At 51.7% G+C, this 20,447-nt stretch overlaps 1 protein-coding gene across 2 annotated transcripts; it reads right to left on the bottom strand.

Annotated features, from left to right (window-relative positions):
- Positions 1–1,435: 1,435 nt before the first annotated feature.
- Positions 1,436–19,560, bottom strand: STRIP1 (striatin interacting protein 1). 2 transcript variants are annotated; one of them, XM_060026888.1, is made up of 21 exons: positions 19,365–19,560; positions 16,877–16,949; positions 16,057–16,131; positions 15,491–15,625; positions 15,272–15,392; positions 14,423–14,491; positions 13,321–13,427; positions 13,085–13,212; positions 11,643–11,825; positions 11,036–11,253; positions 9,779–9,844; positions 9,610–9,673; positions 8,445–8,516; positions 7,894–7,968; positions 7,599–7,696; positions 6,171–6,297; positions 5,860–5,960; positions 5,037–5,103; positions 4,401–4,505; positions 3,585–3,789; positions 1,436–2,401 (listed from the first exon to the last, which is right to left on the bottom strand). In XM_060026888.1, exons 1-21 carry the CDS (start codon positions 19,542–19,544, stop codon positions 2,154–2,156), a joined length of 2,517 nt encoding a protein of 838 aa, XP_059882871.1. In that variant the 5' UTR covers positions 19,545–19,560; the 3' UTR covers positions 1,436–2,153. The 2 variants fall into 2 exon arrangements, with proteins under 2 accessions (XP_059882871.1, XP_059882879.1); XM_060026896.1 differs by having other exon boundaries at positions 16,877–16,946.
- Positions 19,561–20,447: the final 887 nt, after the last annotated feature.

Genomic DNA, 20,447 nt, shown 5'->3' with positions numbered 1-20,447 from the left:
AGAGGTACTTCTGTACAAAGACCAGGCTTCAAACAGCCAGTCTGCCCAGAGCACACTCTGTGGCCATGGTAAGGCAGCTCCCCTCCTGGGCCAGCCCCTGGGCCCACAGATGCGGGATCCACCTGCCCAACCTTTACAGCCCTTGCTGCTTTGATATTCTGTGTTCTTTCTGCACAGAGTTATATAGAGATATTTACAGACATTTGCAAACCAAGAGAGAAAAGGGCACCTCTAGTTAAGGTGAAGCCTCAGAGAAGCTTCAGAGGAGAGATTTGGGGAAATCAAAAAATGGGAAGGAGGTCAAAGCCTCAGCCAGACGGCTTCAGTAAACCAGGCTGTGTGGTCAAGCAAGAACGTGAAATTCCAGCTTACTCAAATTGCCACCTCAAGATGCATACTTCCTATTGACCCTAGTAAGAAACAGCAGAGAATCCACTGTGCACACATAAATTGTGTCAAAGTCCCTTGTCCTGTGCAAGTTACTTTGTGGCAAAGGCCAATCACAGGGACTTCCCATCTCCTAGGCCGTGTGACTTACATACGGACGCACTGCTGGCTCCTACCGGCTGCTCATAATCACACTGGCGCATAAAGGCCTGTCCTAGAAGCCCAGCTCAGGGCCTGGACTGAGGCTCAGTGGACACGTACTGAACGGAAGAGCCAACAAAGGGGAGATTTCCCCCAGAATACGTTTCTTTTATTAGTCAAGACCCCTTGGAGACTTAAAACCCCCTACAGGTGGCCTACAGGTAAGATAAGGGAACTTGAAGCAATTCCTAAAAGGGAACACTCCTTTTCTCAGCATCAGAATGGTAAGATCCTCAGAAGCAGAGCGTCAAGATCGAGCAAGGCGGAGGCAGACACGTCCGGGGATCTGAAGGCCAGATGTAGGCTCCAGAAGCCTCAGACTGACACTGACCACAAAGGTGTTTGCTTCTCCCTCAGCCACGCGGGCCCCTGGGCCTCCCGACACTCCCTTTCCCGGGACTCCTGACGGTCTGCTTCCCCAGGCTCTGGGCACTTAAGCTTCCTCTCAGTTCCCATCTACCCCAGTGAGGGTCCAGCAGTCGACCCCCTCTCTGACCGGGCCCCTCCCTCCCTAATACTGAAATTGGTTCGGCTGAGTCCAGCTCAGGGGTGTGATGCAGAGAAACCTGGGGCGCCTACTGTAATACCTCTAACCCAGGGGTGCAGACAACTTACAGCTCCAGCAACCCAGAGCCCTGGGGCTGGGCGCCCTGGAGCAAAACCAGACTGATGTGGGGAAAGAACACTTGGGATAAGTGCCAACTCCCCCCCTTCCCCCTCAGATGAGAAAGGTGGGCAGCTTGGCAGGGACAAGGGGGTGACCTATCAATGCTGGCAAGAAAACTCTCTTTCTAGACCTGGAGGAGATATTCAGGGGCCATATTTCCTGCAGACAAGGCAATGGGCATTGTTTTTGCTTCCTTTTAATGTAAACAGAATACACAAACACATTAAAAACCCCAATATGACACAAGAGAACACACACAGATTCATATATATTTACAGACCCTTGCACACCAAGAAAAAAAAAAATGGCACCTCTGGTTAAGGGAAGCTTCTCTTCCTGTCCCAACCCCGTCCAAAACCAAACTGCTGAGGCAGCTGCAGGAGCCTCTGCAATTGCTTCTAGATGAAACTTAGCAAGAGGCTGGAATGACATCAGAAAGCCCCCAAAGCAAAACCAAGATTCTGACTTTCTGGCCTGGCTCTAATCGTAAGCCCTCCTCTTTGGCAAGCTGACATGCCAAGGATTTGTGTCTCAGGAAGAGTCAGCGTGACCCCTGAAATTCAGATGCAGCGGGTTCCCAGCCCATCCCAGGTTTTCCCAGCCTTGGGTGGAATGACAAATGAGCTGCAACCAACTATGTCCAAGAGAGGAGGGCGCAGAGGAGTGAAGGAAGAGAGGATCCCAAGCAGAGAGATGACCACTCACGAGCAGGACGCTGGGAATCAATGAGAGGTCAGATGCAGACTCCCCAGCCAACCCAGCACTGGCTGGGAAGGGCACAGTGGGGCTGTGCTGCCACCTGGAGGGGGATGGGAGCACTGCAGCAAGGAACCAGGACAGCCCCTGGGGTACCTGGAGATCACCCCTTCTTTCATTTTCAGTCTCTTGCCCAGGAGCCTCACTGCAGCAGCTCCTCCCAGGAAATGGGCTTGGAGAAGACCTCCCTTTCTAACCAGAGGTCGTAGTTCATCTGGAAGTCCTCAGGGAGGTCCACCCGCTGGCCCAGGACACTTTGCAGGCAGTTGTCCACAGGCAGGAAGTCGGGGTTGCTGTGGACCCGGTCGTACCGCCTGGCGTTGAAGCGCTCGATGTTGGCACGAAGGGCACACTCCTCTGCCTGGAAGTCCCAAGGCCGGGCATCAAGATCTAGGACAAAGCAGGAAGCCATGGTTAGGAGCCAAGCCCTTGTGGCAGCTCCCCTGGGGTTCACTGCAGCTTAGGGCCACGCCAGCCTGGGCTTGGAATGTTGACTGTCAACCAGGAGCGGGAAACCTCCGAGCCCCATCCTCGGGAAAACTGACAGGACTTCTTTCCTAGACACACAGGTAAGTCAGGTCAAAGGCGAAAAGCCAGAGCTACGGAGAAAGAGGCTACACTGCAGTTTATGTGGATCCAGTGAGGGAAAGCCAGGGGTACAACGTGCTTCTCTCAAAGTCACGCTCTCCCTGGCTCTCTGGGATCAGAGGCAGGAATGTGCAGATCCCCTCCTCTGCTTGTTCTCTCAATTCCCTGACCAGGTGCTGTGGGCCACCTTGGCTCTGCACGAATTCAGGGCGTTGGGAGTGCAGATGCAGCCGTATGGTCCTGGTGCTGTGGCCGGGAATTGTAAGGGTGCGGGTAGCATGCTCAGGGGACACCGGGAAGACCCACTCTGCCAGGGAGGCCAAGGTGCGGAGGGGAGGAACACATGCAGATACAGAACAACTAGGGGGTACGGGGAGGTGCGCTGCCGGGAGAGGGTACAAACTGGGGGAAAGCATGGCCAATGTGCACTGACTGTGCCCAGAGCCCTATAGGTGTGATGGAAGTTGGGCTGAGGGGAAGCTGGAACAGATTAGATGAGGACACGGAGGGACAAAGTGTGGGCCTTAAATACGTTAAGAGTTTGGCACTAATTCTTAGGGAAATCAGAAGCCAATGAAGGATTTTACTCAGGGAGGTACCACCACTGGATCTGTATTTTAAAAAGATCACTAGAGCAAAGTCTGAGGCACTGATGGAGAGAAAGGAACTGGCAGGGAATCCATCAGGAGCTGTGAGAATTTCAGTGACCAGAACCACGGCAGCTGCAGGGGGGAGAGAGGACGAGAGGACAGAGAAAGTCTTGTGACCATTTCTGGAAAAGGAAAGGGGAGGCACAGAGAGGAATGGGTATGATCACAGATGCCAAGCCTGGCAGCTTCTCCAAGTCCTTCCCAGGGCTCCCATCCTGATGCTACAGAAGCAGGAGCTGGGCTCTTCCAGGTTACTCAGGGAAGCTTAGAGGGACAGCTGTCACCTCCCCGTGCCCCTCCACCCCCGCCCCGCCTCGCCTCGTGGGGAGCCTCACCGTTGCCGTAAGCCCAGTCGTCGTTCAGCCGATGCCGCACCTTCTGGTAGATGGCAGACATCGTCTTCATGTTGCTCTTTCGCCACTGCCGCCCCAGATACTTGGTCTGCACCTTGAGCAGCTTCAGCACATAGAGCTGCATCATGGCCTGTTTCACCTTCAGGGCCCGCTTCAAGATGGGGGCTGACTTGAACACCACCAGCATCTGGGAAGGGTTAAAAGGGAGGCCCATGTTGAGGGCAGAAATAAATACCTGCACCACCACCATGCTGCTATCCCTTCTGGGGTTAGGGGCAGGGTGACCAACTGCTGCAGTTTCCCCCAGACTGAAGGGTTTCCTGGGACTTGGGACACTTCCACTGCTAAAACCAGGAAAGTCCCAGGCAAAGCTGGATGGTTGGTCATCCTAATTATGGGTCATTCTGGAATCTGAAGAAAGCTATGAATTCCTTCACCAGAAATATCCCTATGTGCACATATACACAATTTCAAAGGATTCATGGACCTCCCCGCCCCAAAGGGATCCACAGACTCAGGGTTAAGGAGACTCTCAGAACCTTGGTGGAGAACCAGCGGAGATTAAGAGGATACAGAAAATTCCTTCTATATATGTAGATTTGTTTCAGCACATGACTGAGCCTCTTCCAGCTTCCAGTTCAACTCATCAAGGCACCAGAGATCAGCCCTTAAAACGCAAGGATGTGGCTATAGGAAAGTTAGGTGGGGACCCCTGCCCTCTAACGTGAAGGGACCAGACAGCAGGTGGCACGCTGCTTTGAGCTCCAAGATTCATGCCTGCTGACTGCGCTGACTCACCATCGTCCTCGAATGCTTCCATTTTGTCAGCTTGTTCAAGATCCGAAGCAGATTAATACAGGAAAAGAGGTTCCTCCAGCAAAACTGGTTATTGTCACCTGCTTCCTACAGGGAAAACCCAGGAACAATCATCTCTTGCACAGCTGCAGGTGCTCCGCAGTTTCCAGGGCCCTCCCATCTGTGACGTCAGCACTGCTCAGCCTCTCCACACGTGTACCAGGAACCCTCTCCTCCCCTCAGCCCAGGGGGACGTCCATCCCAGAAGCTGGCAGAGGGTAAGGGGTGCTCCCTAGAATTTTCCTGCAGGAAACATGGAACATGATATTGGGGGCTGTGGCTCCCTCAGAGCTGTGGCCCCAGAGAGCTCCAGTGTGGGGAGAGGGAAACAACTCAACCAGGTGAGCTCTGGGTCGGCAGCACCTGAAGACCACACTTCTGAAATAAGCCCTAAATCCAAATCTTCCCACTCTGCAGGGTCCGCCCCTCAGCCCTTCTATGCAATTACAGTGCTGCAAAAGCCCGGCACTTAACAGTGACCGCACCTGTGAAGAACCTCTACCCCTGTGAGGGGGAGGCAGGCTCTCCACCACAACCCTCACACCAAAGGGACCGCCGGGGAAGAGGCTAGTTACTCACCAGACTCTCGGCAGTCAGCTCCGGCAGCTCGTGCACCACGCACTGAGGGTAGTCTAGGACAGAGATGCTGCACAGGGCAAGAGAGCCCAGGCACCCGCCCTGAGCGAGGGCTGGAGTCTGGAGGAGCAGCTGCTGGCTCCTGGCCTCCCTCCCTCACTTGTGGGGGCAGAAGCAGTAATCGACCTTGTCCGCACCACCCCACTTTCCCCAGCTCTAAGACGGGGAAATACCTGCTACGAGTGAACTTGTAAGATCCCTCTGTAGCCAGAGACAAGCTCGTAATCTTGTAAGGGGTGGAGAGAGCACATTATCCCTCACAGCAATAAATCTGGAGCGGGGGGCGGACTTCTCAAGGCAATTAATTTATGCCAAGCCGCCACTGGAGACTGTGTCTGGCTAACAGCTCAGCTTGTGGTGTTATCACGCTGATGAGCCGTCAATGTCAAGTACAGCTGGCGCCAGGTGATGGGGTGGGGACAAGACATTATAGTGCACGGAGCCAAACTCCTTTGAGAGCAAGCGCCCAGCCAGTCCCCTCAAAAAAAAAGGGCACAGAAGGGCAGTGAGGGCAGTTTGGAGCCCAGGATGAGAACCCTGCCATCCAGGCACAGACAGACTGAGTCACCTGTCACTAGACTAGCTAGACTCAGGTTTGACAAACTGGCGCTCTCTATAGGCAGGCACCATGTCTCATTCATCTTTGGGTCCTGACGCCTGCCAGAGCACTGGCTTGTGGGTGCTGAACGGACTCAGTGGGAGAGGCCAGCTGGGAGCCCTGCCATCTGGCCATACCCACCCCTTCCTGACCCCTGGTCCTTATCACCTGTTCTTGGCAGTGATGTAAGACATAATGTTTTGATTGAAGAATTTCAGGATCAAAGGGATGCAGTTGGCAAACACCAGGTGCTGTGCCATATACTCAAACTGCAAGCAACAGGAAGAAATATAAGCATGCCCGTGGGACCTCACCCTCCTTCCTCCAGGGATAAAAGGCCTTGGCTGGAGGACTGTGTCTTAGAACATTCATGCAGAGCTCAAGGAGGTTTGAAGGCCAAGGCCTCTGTTCTTTGGGGCTAGAGGAGCAGCACTGCCTGAGGCCCTGGCCCAGTGGACAGAGGAAGGGGCTGCAGGTACCTGGTAGACGTGGTTCAACTTAAAGTGCTTGAGCAGCAGCAGCAGGACCGCAGAAATGGCCTTAACAATGACCTCTTTGTGGCGGTTCACATCCACTCCCAGCTTCATGCTCTGCAACACTGTGGTGCTAGAAGCACAATCACCCGGGTGGGCCCCCAGCAGGTGCAGCACCCTCCTCTCTGGTGGTCCCAGGAGAGATGGGATTCCTGAGCCTTCTCTGGGCGAAGCTCCCACCTCACCCCCACCCTACGGACATCTCAGAGGTTACGCCCAGCTCCACCCACCCACCTAACAAGCAATCTAGCTCAGCATAATTGATTTCTTCCTTGTGATGCCCCAAATACATCCTTAGCCTATTTCTTTGCTTTTCCTCCAAAACTGAACTTCTCATCTCAAGATCTCCCCTAAGCTTCTGCCACCATATGAACCTGTGCTCCTCAGAGTGTGTTCTGTGGAATACCAGTATATTGAGATGTTTCATATTATGGGGAAAAGGGGTTTTGGAGTCAGATAAACTTAGGAAGCATTTACTTAAATCAGTTTCTTGCAAATTTAGGAGCTCTCACTATAAATCTTTATAAGAGGAGGTCGATATTTGACTGTGGAGGCTTTTTCCCAAGGACCATCACGATGGCCTGGTGCTCCATGACATTCCCTTTGGTGTTAGCCAACGCTGCCTCCTCCCTCACTTGGCTGTCACCACCAGACGCAAGGGGTCCACCCACCAGGGAACTGGCCTCAGAGCTGGGTGGTACTGGTAGGCAGGCAGGAGATCAAGTGCCCAGGTCCTTCTCAAAGCACAAAGTGATCTTAGTTCGTACTCTCACATCAAAAAGATGAGGTCAGCGCTCCAGGGAGGAAGAACCCCTAAGGATTTTACTATCACCCTGAGACATTCAAAAATATTCTGCATGCCAGTTCACTGGCAAATAGGAAAGAATCTACACCCAGCTCAGGTCCAGCTGTTGGCTGATTTTTGTCCAGAAGCTAAAACTGTACGTCCTGGATGTCCCAATCACATAGCTTTCAAAGGAGCCTTTGGGGAAATGTCAAACACAGTCCGATTCATTTTACAGGGGAGGAAGTGACTTTCACCAATTCCCTCAGATATTCACTCAGCGGCAGAGTCTACACTAGAATCCAGGCCAACCAGATTAACCACCTCCGCAAGCAGTAAAACTGAGTATTTCACCCAGTACGTTTTCTTTCTTCTGAGCCAGGAATACCCTAAACTTAATCTGCAGAGAAGTTGAGCCAAAACAACAGCAGCGGCAGCAACAACAAAAACAAAGAATGACAACAGCAAACAACCTAGCAAACAGTGGGACGAAAAGGCAAACACTTCCCCTTTCGCCTCTACCCTTCTGCCCCTGACCTGCTCCATTCATAGGAGCCATACACACTCAGTACTCAAGACTTGATACTCACGGCATCTCCTCAGGCAGGACATCTGCTAGGATGTTGATTGAGTCCGTTTTGGCCTTTGAGGTGGGAGCTGCGGCCAGCAGGATCTTCAGCAGCGCAATCTGGGGAGGAGCAGACTGTTCAGACGGTGTGGATGAGAGGGGCCAGGGGCAGCAGTAGGCCCTGAGAGGTGGTCCTTCTGGAGGTGCTCAGGCAGCAGGAGGAGGGGTTAAAGGACACTGGCGGGCATGCTCTCAAGGCCAGTGTTGTCGGGAGGGGACCCCATGGCAGGTAGAACACTCAGGAGAAGTGCACTCACCATGTACTGCGGCAGGCTGGGGAGCAAGCCTTGGTAGAGGGTTTCTGCAGGGACTTGCTCAACTTCCTCTTCTCCCTTTCAACAAAATGGGTAATAGGTACAAATACAAAGCCCGGTCCTGACGATGCTCTCCTGAGCCAGCTTGCTGGCTGGCTGGAGGAGAATCTGTAAGTATGGATGTAAATGATGATAATGATAGCAAACCTTGAATGATACAACATGCCAGACACTTTACTTGTAAAAACACATTTAATCCTTACTACAACTCTATGGAGAAGGTACTATTGTCATTCCCATTTAACAGGCTAGGAAACGAAAGCGGAAGGAGAGCCAGTACCTTGCCTAGGTCGCTACCCACTAAATGGATTCAGAGGAAGGTGGCCGGCCCAGAGTCTGTGCTCTTAAGCCCTGGACCTGCCACTCGCCAGCCCTGCAGCGGGAGCCAGACTGGGAGCTTTTTGAGGGCAGGCCTGGGGCATTTTGCGGTCTAGGCCCAGCACCGTGCTGGGAACAGCTGGGATCCTACGGACTGAGGAAGGCCTCCAACTCACCCCTGAGAGAGGAGAGCGAAGGTACTCCTCCTCCATCTGCGCCTGGACCTCTGCAATCGACGTGTACTTGTGCTGGAGAGAGAGGGAACGAGGCGCCGGGGAAAACACCCCTCATTCTCTGGCCAAATGCCCACACCTGGCAAAGACCCCACACAATTTTCCTCAAACACCATCTTCTCAAAGAGCGCTAAGTCACCATACAGATCCCGAACTAAAATCCCAAACCTGAAATATTTTTCTAAGTGGGCACCTACCTCTTATAACCAGTGTAAAAAAGCACACAACAGATCAGGAAAAAAGCAAATTAAAGAAGAAAAGGGGTTTTGCAGATAGTGACAATGACAGGAGGAAAACAAAAGCAGAATCAAGCACCCAGGTACTCAGAATCAAGGGCTCAAATGCTCAGAAAGCCCCTGCACGAAGCCCACTTGGTACCACAAATTTCAAAAACATATAAACATTTACATTCCAGACATGCTATTAGGGGCCACACCTCTTCCCCACTCGTGCTGCTTCCTCCCAGGTGGAGGGACACCAGTGCACAGAGCACTCCTGGCCCCTCCCCGCCCCTCCCCCCACACTCACTCCTCCCCTCCCGGGCTGGCCAGTACGGGAGGAGGAACAGGACAGTCTCAGCCCCTCTTTCTCTTCTCTCTTCAGAAAAAAGAAAAGCCTGTAAACTCTTCTGCTCCTTGACCAGGCTCAGCAGGGTTCTAGCACTGCCTGGTCTGGGTAGGCGAGTCTGCCTAACTCTGGAAGTGAGGTATCCGGACACCTATTGTTGTTGTGTTCTCATGCCTCATTCTCCAATCACTCCATGGGCAATAAAGCTGGCATGTCAATCTCCCTCTGCCTACTCCCCTAACTCAACTGCCTTAGAACTTGGGCAAGGAAAAGGCAGGCTACTTACTAAGCCCCTTAAAACCCAACTGTCAGGTAATATAATCTTTCACGAACCCCCAGTAAGTGCCCCAAACAAAAGCTCAGTTAAAATAAGTAAAACGCATGAAAAACTGTTTTAAAGGATGCCGCCACTGTCCACCTGTTCCTCCACCCCCAGTTCCCTCAGGCAGACAGAAGTCTAAAAAGGCTTCTCCCAAAGGGCTGGTCTCACTTTACTCACTTGGGACCAACCTAGGCCAAAAGCTCACCCAAAGCCACCTACCTGCTTCAGAGTCTTGATGCTTTCGTGGATTGGCCTGGGCAGCCCCACCACTGTGTTTGTGTCACTGGAGAATAACAGAGGCCCTGTGTTAGGCCTGGGTCCCCACACACCAAAGGCTGGGAGGGTGACCCCACTACCTTTCTTTAAAAGGAACTCGGATCACACTCACCTGCCCAGAGTGTAACCGATGAACTTGCTGCGGCTGGACTCGAGGAACACCTCGATGTCTTTCTCTCTGCCAAAGGAAAAGACTGCAGCTTTCTTAAATGTTATCTCAAGTCATCGTGGTTAACAAAACACAGAATGTCCAGAAACTGTGAAGCCAAAGAAAAAGTCTCCCACAATTGTTTTTCTTTTTGGAAAAAAGAAAATAAAAAAACAAAGAACTGAAATCTTCAGACTATTTTAAGGTCCTTCATAATGCTGTTGGATCAATAATCTAAAAATGTGTAACTAGTTTATTCATTAAGATTAAGGTGATATATCAAACTTAAAAGCATACTTTATTCAGATATTAATAACAAGTTTGTCACAACAGAATTTCTCAGATATTCACAATTTTTACAATTAGAGCTGTAAGCTACTGATTTTTTCATATGAGTCATACTGTCCTGTCTCAGACAATCAGGCTAGCTTGCATTTTCTGATGACTTGTTTTGTATTCCCATCACAGATCACTGAAAACTGGGGCTTTAGCCTGGATCAAGAAAATGACCCCCTATATCTTTTCACATGTCCATCTATTTCTTAAGTTGGTGCCCTTTCAAACAGATACCATTTATATACATCCAGGAACCTTGACATCCACCGACTCAGCACATATATCTCAAACATCTTAATTATGGTTCTAAAGAAATTCTTCCTTAATCTATAATATTCTGTCAAAAATCACATACAGGGCTTCCCTGGTGGCGCAGTGGTTGAGAGTCCGTCTGCCGATGCAGGGGACACGGGTTCGTGCCCTGGTCCGGGAAGATCCCACATGCCGCGGAGCGGCTGGGCTCGTGAGCCATGGCCGCTGAGCCTGCGCGTCCGGAGCCTGTGCTCCGCAACGGGAGAGGCCACAACAGTGAGAGGCCCGCGTACCGCAAAAAAAATCATATACAACCCCAGGGTGGGTGGAGATGGGTTCACTTAAATGTCCTTGTTTTAATTTTTTCCCGCTCCCTTTCACTAGTATCATGTCCAACGAAGAGCTAACCCACGTTACTGACTCAAGAGCCATATAAGGGCCTCTCTGTGCAAGGCCAGCACCCTGACACCCCCAGGGCCAGCACTGGGTACTTTAAGAGAGGCTCATCGCAGGGCCAAGGCCAGCATGGCCCTGCACAGGACCTCACGTGACAACTCAGGCCCGGTGCCAGGCGTGGGGATGTGACAACACTGGTTTCAGGAGCACAGAGTGTTGCGGAGGTCTGAGACTCACCTGACCTTGGGAGCCCACGGGAGCCCCTTTGGGCAGGTAAGCCTGTCAGTCTGGGGGTGCTGCAGTGGGGGAGGCATCACCTCATCCCGCTCAAGGGGGAATGTCTCCCCCTCCAGACTGCTGTCGTCATCATTCTCCTCTTCCTCCTCTCGAGAGTCATCAGCCTTGTAGGGATCCCGCTCGTTGAAGGCATCCAAATTGTCCTGCTTTATCAGAGCCTGAGAACAGAGGGACGGGAGAGCAGACAAGTGCCAACTGACGAACTGGATAAAAAGGGGCATGGAAGCTAAAGAAGTGATCACACAGAAAGGTGGTAGGAAGAGAGCCAGGAGCAGTGGAAAAACCTGAGAGGAAGTCAAGGTTGGGCCCAAGTGACAAATCAGTCCTTGCCCAAGTCCCTCACAAGTGCCACATTCTGAGTGCCCACTATAAACTGGGCCCTGGGCTGGGGACACAGTGTCCCTGCCCTAAAGGCATTCATTCTGACTTGCTGATCAGGGGAGACTTCAACAACCGTCCAACAACCTGGGGCTCATCCAGTGACTATGCCACTGCACCCGTGCACCTTGAGAACTCTCAGGAGTCGTAGGGACCTTGTCGCCCTCACCTTGTGCTCCCGACGGCCCCGTTTCTGCTGCTGCTCGATCAGGTCAGAGGCAGACGCTGGGGGAGAGGCGGCCCTCATGTTGCGGATGACTTTGATGCTGTCCTCAGGCAGCGGGGGGAGGCCCAGGATGGCACGCTTCTCGGCCTTCATGCTCTGCAGCTCCTCAAAGCCGCCCAGTGTGCACTGTGTCACAGACAGGTGCAGAGCCAGGACGACATGTCCGTAAGCGGGTCCCTGTCTGTGTCAAGCTCAAAAGCATCTGGGACACCGTGACCCATATCTTTAGAGACCCACACAACCTCCCAACAAGGGACTGAATGCACCCCGAGGAAAAACGAGCGACATCAACATGGGAGAGGAGCACAGGGGCAAGGAGTGGAGATGCGCAGGCTGACTGAGCCTAGTGCAGAGGCACGCCTAGCTCTGTGTGTACAACAGACTCCTCGAGTGACACAAAGGCCACCTGAAGAGCTTAACCCTTCAAGTTCCTAGAAAAGTAGGTGAGACTCAAATGCTTCAAAAGCTGTACACGCCAGTCTTTCAAAGTCAAATTGGGAATACACTGTTGGATGTTCAAGTTAAAAAACAAACAAACAAACAAAAAACCCACCTTCATCTAAACATCCCCCTAGAAGCAAACCTCAGCAGTGTTCAGCAACTTTAGGCTGCTCAGTTTCACTGTTTCTGAGCAATTCGGCTTTCCTCTCTGGCTTCAGTGAGGCTTCGTGGGGGTCAACAAGCTTATCTGGCCAACGTCACATGTGTAGAGCACTCTAAGGAGGCCTAACCTCGCTGAGCCCTGGCTCCGCAGAGCTGGCCCACTCTGAAAGAGGGGAAGGTGAGTCCCAGCAAGAGCAGGAGTCCAGACCCCAGCTCCGCTGTCTCCCCAGGTCGCTCCTCCTGGAGGGAAGGGCTCCTGGTTTGGCCTGGGCCTGGCTGCTGACAGCGGCTCCCAAGCCAAGGGTGCTAGCCAGCCCACTCTGCTGGACCCACCCCTTCACTAGCTAGAGAAAGAGTCAGCTTTCACACCATACCCTGAGGAAAATGTAGGCAAAGGACTCACTCTTTCTTCTTTCAAGTGACATCTGACTGAGGGGGCCCCAATTACACCAGCTCTAATTTTGCCTCAAATCACTTTGCAAACTCCAGGTTCAAGAGCAGCTTGCCTGGAGAGACGTGTCCTGTGACTGCAGAAAACCGCTTCCAGGAACCAGGGAGCCAACAGTCTATCCTGATTCAAAGGCCAAGTCCTCTTTGGCTGCAGTGAGGCCAAAGTGACACTTTTTTTGCCATCACCTTTCAGGAATCTTCTTTCAGAACTTTTTTTTTAACCAAAGCAGTAATATATTCATATAATTCAATACTCAAAAGGATATACAGTGAAAACTCTCCCTCCTGCCCTGTCCCCTAGCACGGGAATTCCCCTTCAAGGACGCACTCACCAACACTGTCTTCCAGAGCAGCAAGAGAACCTTCTTCATGGGGAAGTGAGGGGCATGGCCGCTGCAAAATTTGGTCACCATCCCAAACAGCATGATGGCAAATGGCTCGCTGTTGTACAGAGGGGAACCTGGGGTACACAAAGGTATCAGGGCCACAGGCAGGAACAGGACCCTCCCAAAGCCCTCCAGCCTCAATTCCCAGGCAGGGCCTTGAGCCAGGATCCCCAGAGTCCTACCCAGCTCAGCCCTGAAGGTCTGTCGCATTGTCCTCCATTCGGCCTTATCACCCTCACATTCCTGGTGAACGGTCTCCACAATCAGGTACATGATGTTTAGCAAGACCCTGGCGACAAAAGCCAGCTATAATGAAGCAGGATGGGGGGTCAAGGGAGCACCCCCTGGCTTCCTCACATCCCACACGACACGAGAAAGGCCTGCGCACCAAGGCTGGCTGGGGGGGAGGGCTGTAATGTAGAAAAAACTACAAGAGTCCCACAGAGCACCTTGCGGTGGGTGCTTCCTTCTCTGTCTCTGGTGCTAAGGTTGGGACCAGATCGTCTTCCGTTTCTAGCAAAGTGCTTGCTCAAAGCAGGTGCTTAATAAGTGGCTGCTGAATGGATGGATATGAACAAGAACGGCCAAAAGCATGTACTACCCTGAGCTTCCCGGAATGAGAAAAACACAGAGGCAGGCGTGAGCTATGGAAGCCCGTGTTGGATCAGACAAAGCAGTGGATGATCAAGGTGAGAGCAAGGAAGTGTTCACCATGATGGAGGGGAAATCAGGAGCAAGCAGGGCGATGGCCAGGGACCGTAACTACAGTGGGGAACACCACCAGTATCTATCTGAAAACTTCCAAATTCACAAAGAGTCAGATTCTAATCCTTACAAAAATGGGAAGGTGTTCTTGTTCTTTAGCAGTTGCTATTACTTCCGGCACAGCCAGGAAACGTCATGAAGTTGTCAGGACTAACCCCACACAGACAGGCATCAAGCTGTGCACGGAAAGGCAGAAGCAGAAGGAGCCACCTCATGTGCTTTGTCCAAATACAAAATGCCACTCCACCGAGTTTCCCAGCAGCAGTGTGGGCAGGAGGCCACATTTCACTGTGGCTCTGTTAAGCATCTTCACCCTGGATTTCCGTTGGGAGTCTCAACCCAGGGCCCCACCTAGGGAGAGCCCTCAGTAGGGCCTACCGATCACACTGAGTCCATCACGCCTGCAAATTAGAGGGTGAGCACACACAGCGAGGAAACCCAAAGGTGCCCGCCCATGCCCTGCCCTGCCCTCGTTCTCCAGCTAGAGCTCAGGGAGTCCAGGCTTGCTGCTCGCCTCACCTCAGGTCCGTGCTATCAGCCAGGGAGATGGCCGGCTTCCTCACCGCACTGCTGCAGGCAGCACTGTTGCTGGAGGAGAGATGCGAGAGTCAGTGCCTTCCCCCAGGAAGGAAGAGAAATGGCTCCCCCGACAAGTGTCGCCCAACAGGGGGATAAAACCCTATGCTATGCGCTTAGATTGCAAAAGAACCCACAGGACCCAGTGGATAAGGACTCAAGCCCAAGACCAGACTGCCAAAGTTTGAATCTTGGCTCTAACACTTACTAGTTATGTGCCCCTGGGCACTCAACTTCTCGGTGCCATAGTTTCCTCATCTGCAAAATGGGGACGGTAATAGCAGCTAACTCATTAACATGAATTAGTACAGGTAGTGTCCTTAGAACAATGCCTGGGACATATAAGCACGCAATGAGTGCTTTTATTATTGATGGTGTTTTCCTCAGACGAGCAGCAGCTGACCTGTCCACCAAGCAAAGGACTAGTGGAGACACAGGCTACAGCAGGCTTTGTTTGAGCCCATGTGTCAGACTTGTGCCTGGCTTCCTGCTGCAGGGAAACCTGTGGTGCAAACACAATGGAGTCTGAAGGTTCAAAATGAGAAGGCTTTTTATTTTTCTGAGAGGCACTGTGGGCCTGGGCAGGAGCTGCAGTGTCTGGCGAGCTCTCTGGTGTTCGCAGGCTGTGAGGCCCCTCACTGGTCTTCAACGTTTGGGTAAGCATCTCCCGTTATTCAAACTGGCTGGTTAGAACAGAACCCCATGTGGCGCATATAACCCTCTCAAAACCAGTTCTGCAAGCTCTGTCCCTCCGCTGCCCTTTCCCTACTTTAGCCCCTCAGAAGAACTCACTCTATTTCCATGTTCAGAAGCTCCACCAAAGCGTTGAACGTGCCCACCTCCAGGAGCAGAAAGATGTTGTAGCGCATCCAGGACTGCACCTCTGCCTCCGAGCTACACTCCCCGAAGGTGCCTGCAAACACAGGGCACAGCTCACTGAGCCCCTGTCCATATCTGACTGGGCAGCATCACTGAAGTGGGTGCCAGGGGTCCCTGGGTGTCCACTCAGACCTTGGGCAACGTAGAGGATCGCTCGAGCCACCTTCAGCCTCTTCTCCCTGGCAGTGACCTCCAAGCCGTCCAGGAGCCTCATAGCATGGGTGCGGTGCTGGTTGGTGTCCAGCTCAGTCCACTTCTTATCTGTCACTGCCGGGCAAGAGACCACTTACACTGGAGCCCACAAAAATCCTCACAGTGGGACGGACACCATGTCAACCCATCAAATTCAGGACTGCCACAGAACCAGAACACTCAGAAAGATAAATTACTCTCTATATAAGGGATGCGGTCACACTGCTGCCCTATGAACCTGAATTTCCAGCCTGAAACACTGCTTTTTTGCGTGCAATTTTAATCACATAAAGGTTTTTTCCCCCAATACTCACATTCTGAAAAGGCCCCACCAGAGTACCTGCAAGCCCACCCTAAATGTCCCATCTGGCCTTGAATAATCATGGTTCAGCAGGTTTCTCAGGCCACTCCAGGATGACTTAAGTCATTCAGATGACTAAGAGAAGCCCTGCAGAGCTCTCATGATGCAAGTTGAAAGAGCCAAGAAGTTGGGGGAATCATCTCACCGTGCATCCGGAAGTCCTCCTCAAAGCATTTTCGATTCATCAGGAATTCTGGCCCTTCTGTATAGCTGTAAAGCTCTGTCAAGAACAAAGTGTCATCGTCTCCATGTCCACGTCCTACAGCAGGTGTCACATGTAGCAGAGAAGGTATGCTTCTAGACCCAGCTCTGTCCCTGAGTCACAGTGACTCCTGGACTGTGCTGTCTAATGACTAATGGGGTCTTAATGCTCTGATGTGCACAAAGGAGAGAATGCTGACTTCCCTTGCAGCCGATAACCAGATGCCAGTTAGGCATAAAGCCAGGCATTTCCAGTCCGACGTGCATCAACCCCACCATGCCATGCCACAGGATGACCGCCACCGTGAAAGTGTGTCTCGCAACTGGCTTGAGAATAGGGCCTGTGCTATGGAGGCATGAGAATCAACTCAGGCTGACTTCATATTACACGTGAGCAGCAGTGGCAGCGACAGATGGGCACAGATGCAGGCACACTTGCTGGCACTCCTCAGGACCCCTGTTCTAGGAGAGATCACTGTCAGGGGGATTGCATATGGCCAAGGAACATCAATGTCCACACTGGGACTGGGCCACAGCCAAGTAAGGTGATCATGCAGAGATGCTTCATAAAAGTAAAGGACAAGCCGAAGTTATGAGATACAAAGGGCTTGAACCCAATAATTGACATGTTTTACATATACACATCACTACTAGGACTATCTAGGGGGAAAAAATGAACTCCAAGATGACACTCACTCCTAATTTTATTAAAGACCAATAAGGAAAAACAGCACCCCCAAATAATACGAAGGCCTGTGCTTTACCTGAGAGCTCTGCAGCCCACTTGTCCGTGTCAGCATACTCAAACTCCAGGTCTGGAGACTCGGAATAGCCCTGCTGAGAAAAGGAGAGTTATGCAAAAGATCACTGTGTTTTCCAAAGGAACAAACACATATGCTTCCAGAGACACTGTTGTGTTACAGGACGTCCTTGCCTCTACTTTTCTGATGTTGTATCACAGTATATTGTCTCCTGGGAAGTTCAGGTCTCCCTAATAAGCCCTCTCAGAGCACCTTGCACTGCTCCTTCACAGCACTTGTCATAATTCATAATCATATATGCGCATGTGTATCTGTTTAGTGTCTGCCTCTCCATGAGACTGCCAAGTTTCCCGAGAGTGGGAGTTTTGTCCATTTTGCTCACCAATGATTCCACAATGCCCAGCACACTACTTGGCATGAATGACTGACTGACTGAATGAATGAATAGCTTATAGTCAAATAAGTACTTGTTGGATGAATGAACACTGAAGCTTCCATGTTCTCTGTGCAGTGAAATGACCATTCCACATGGTGCTAAGATTTTGGAAGCCTCATTTCTTTCTGGCTAGTGGGCTACCAATAGCTCAGAAAAAAATGAGTATTGACACCCTCAGCCTTCCTGCCCTTCTCTCAAATTTCAGTGAGAACTGACAGAGAAGGCAGCGGCTGAACAGAAATGGGTTCCCTCCCACACACAGGAGAGACTATGACAAAGAGAATCTTTTTACTGCTGGGGATAGGTGAGTACTGAGAACACACCATCTTGGAAGCCCTGTTCTGGGAAAAGAGGTGAAGAGAAAGGTAGTCCTCGAACTTAATTACAATCTACTTGGGAAGACAAAGACCACCCACAAAGTGATATACCCACGAACAGTGAATAACGTGAAGAACTCTACGCCTTATTCGACGCAACAGAGTGCACACTCTCATAAGTTCCTGAGCTTCAGTTTCTTCATTTATGGAATGAGGATGACACAAATCTATCTTGAAGGTTTTTAAGGACTAATCAAAACTGTGTGGCACACGGTGGACTCTCATCAAATATCTGCCTCCCTGGCCTGCAGGCATTCCTCATGCTCCCAGCCTACTGATTTCAGCTATGACTCAGAAAAGAGCCACATCAGTATCTGTAAGAAAACAGATTTACGCAGGTCTCTCAGCTTAAATGTGTTCTCTGCCTGACCTTCCACGTGTTGCGTCTATATAGAAATTAAAGGGCAGAAAGAGCAAGTGCATTTAATGGCCACTATTTTAAAACTAGGACTCCTCTCATGATGAAAGTGGATTCACGCCTACCACTTTCATAATCCTCCATACTTGAAAAATTATTAAGAAGTCGCCACTGATGTGCAATAAGCCCACCATGCAAGGGCTACTAAAACGTCAGTTTCATTGCTTTTTCAAGTCATTCACTTCAAGCTCAAAGTGTATCTGATTGTAACTTGCTAAATTTTGATGTTTTATCAGAGGTTTGCTCTTGCCAACAGAAACCAAAAGCTTGAGAGGAACTGATTTCACATGTCTAAAGATAGCGTCATCACTCTTTGGTATGACCTGGTACATTATGTCGGGACAATGAGGAATTCCCTCTCACCAATAAGCATCTGACTGCTAATCAGCCTCGGTGTCCTCTCAGGTGAAGAAAACCTCACAGTAAGTGCTCTGGGAACAAGGTGATTAAGAAGCCCTAAAGCGCTGCGACGTGCGTGTCTTCATTCATGAATTCTACAACGGAGGCAGTGGGAGTAATTCTTTAACTCGGGGTGAGGTGACTAGTCAGCTCCAGACTACTGTGTCTACGGAATGGGAGGAACAGCCCACTAGCAAGAGAAGAGGGATGCTGAGACCTAACGCATGTTTAAATATATATTTCTAATCTTTAACAGTTCAGCATCGGGCGCACTGGGCACACCAACCACCGGGCACTGTCAAACCGTGGCCTGAACCTGCAGTGGCTAAGGTCAGAGTGAACAGGACTGCTCACCCTCCTACTCTCGCAACCTCGAGGCGCACAGTGCATACTACTAGTGCTAATTAGCTCCGTCAGTCTTCCAGGTGCCTTCCCAACCCTCGCCAGTCCCTTCCCTGCCCACACACGCCGTCCGCCGCGGAACCCACGCGACCAGAAGCCGGAGATGACTAGGGGGTCTGGGGGTGCAGCCGCCCCGCCCTCTGGAGCGCACGCAGACCACTGACTCTTCACCCCGAACTGAAGCAGGGGGTGGACCCGGAGGTCGCGCTCACAGCCCCGGCCGCAGAGGAGCAAACGAGCCGACAGCGGCTCAGGGAGGTTCTCCCGGTCTGCCAAGCTCCGGGCGGGGACCCCGCCTTCACGCCTCCGGCCTCGGGGAATGCCAGCCTTGCTTCCTGCACCTTTCGCTGTAAATGACAACTTCCCTGCCGAACCCAGCCTGGACCCGAAAGTGGCCCCGGGCCCGGACCCCCTGCCGCCGCCTGCCTGGTGTTAGCCTCGCCCCCCGAAGCTCCTGACCTCCGAGTCTTTGCGCTGGTTGCGGTTGAACTCTCGGGCTTTGCCCCCGGGCACGAGGCTCCCGGCGGTCCGCGGTGCCCCAGTTGGAGGCTGCGCCGTTGCGGGCGGCGGAGGTGGCGGCGGCTGGGGCTGCTTGTTGTTCATAATCAGCAGGCCGGGACTGCCGACCGCCGGCTCCATCTTGGCTGCTCCACACCCCCGGCTCAATTCACAGACCGTAGCGGTGATGCAACTCTCGCGTGATTTCCTCCTGCAACGCTCCCTGGTCGCCATATTAAGTGTGGCGGCAAGTGGTAGAGCCATCTTGGCTGTCCAACATCTCGCGAGATTTCTTCTGTTTGAAATCTAGTCCTTCTACGTCTTTTTAGTTTCTACCCTGTTTCTTTTCCAGTTTAGAGGTCGTTTTATCTGTGAAGGTTCCCTTAGCCCCTTCAGTCAGTTTAGTGCCCCTCCCCTTCCTTTAACATCGCTTTGCACTTGTCACTTTTACAGCCCTGTCCAAAGGTTGGGGGTATTGTAGTGAACAAAATGGACACGATCCCAGTCTTCACGAAGATTACATTCACGTGGGGGCGATGTGGGAAACAAATGAGTAAATCAATGAAACAATTACAGTTTTAACATTAATTAATCATTCATTCAACAAACATTTAATGAATGCCTCCTAGGCTCCAGGCAGTGCGATAGAATGGGGGACAAAATCAAGTTCCTGCACTAATGGTACATAACATAGAGCCTAGTGGAAGAGACAGACAATGCGGTCACAATTAGACAAATAAGTGCTGAGAAGAAATGAAAAAAAGTGTAAGGGATTGGAAGGTGACAGTGATGGGGGTGGGGGAGGTTCAGCAGGGCTATATTAGATAGGTTGCTCAGGGAAGGCAGGCCTGAGAGTGCGAGTTTGAATGAGTTCTCAAAGCAGTCAGGGAGGGCCACACCAAGATCCATGGAAGCAACACAAGCAGAAGGACCAGCTTAACTGCAGGAGCTCTGAGGTGCCGTGGCAGGAACTGAGTGAGCCAGGGGAAGAATAGTAGGAGATGAGGGCCATGTAAATGCAGGGGCCAGTTAAATACAGAGGCT

The sequence above is a fragment of the Delphinus delphis genome, chromosome 1, assembly GCF_949987515.2.
Source record: "Delphinus delphis chromosome 1, mDelDel1.2, whole genome shotgun sequence".
Taxonomy (NCBI): Eukaryota; Metazoa; Chordata; class Mammalia; order Artiodactyla; family Delphinidae; genus Delphinus; species Delphinus delphis.
The sequence above is the reverse complement of the archived record's forward strand: the minus strand, read 5'-3'. Positions and strand labels throughout refer to the sequence as shown.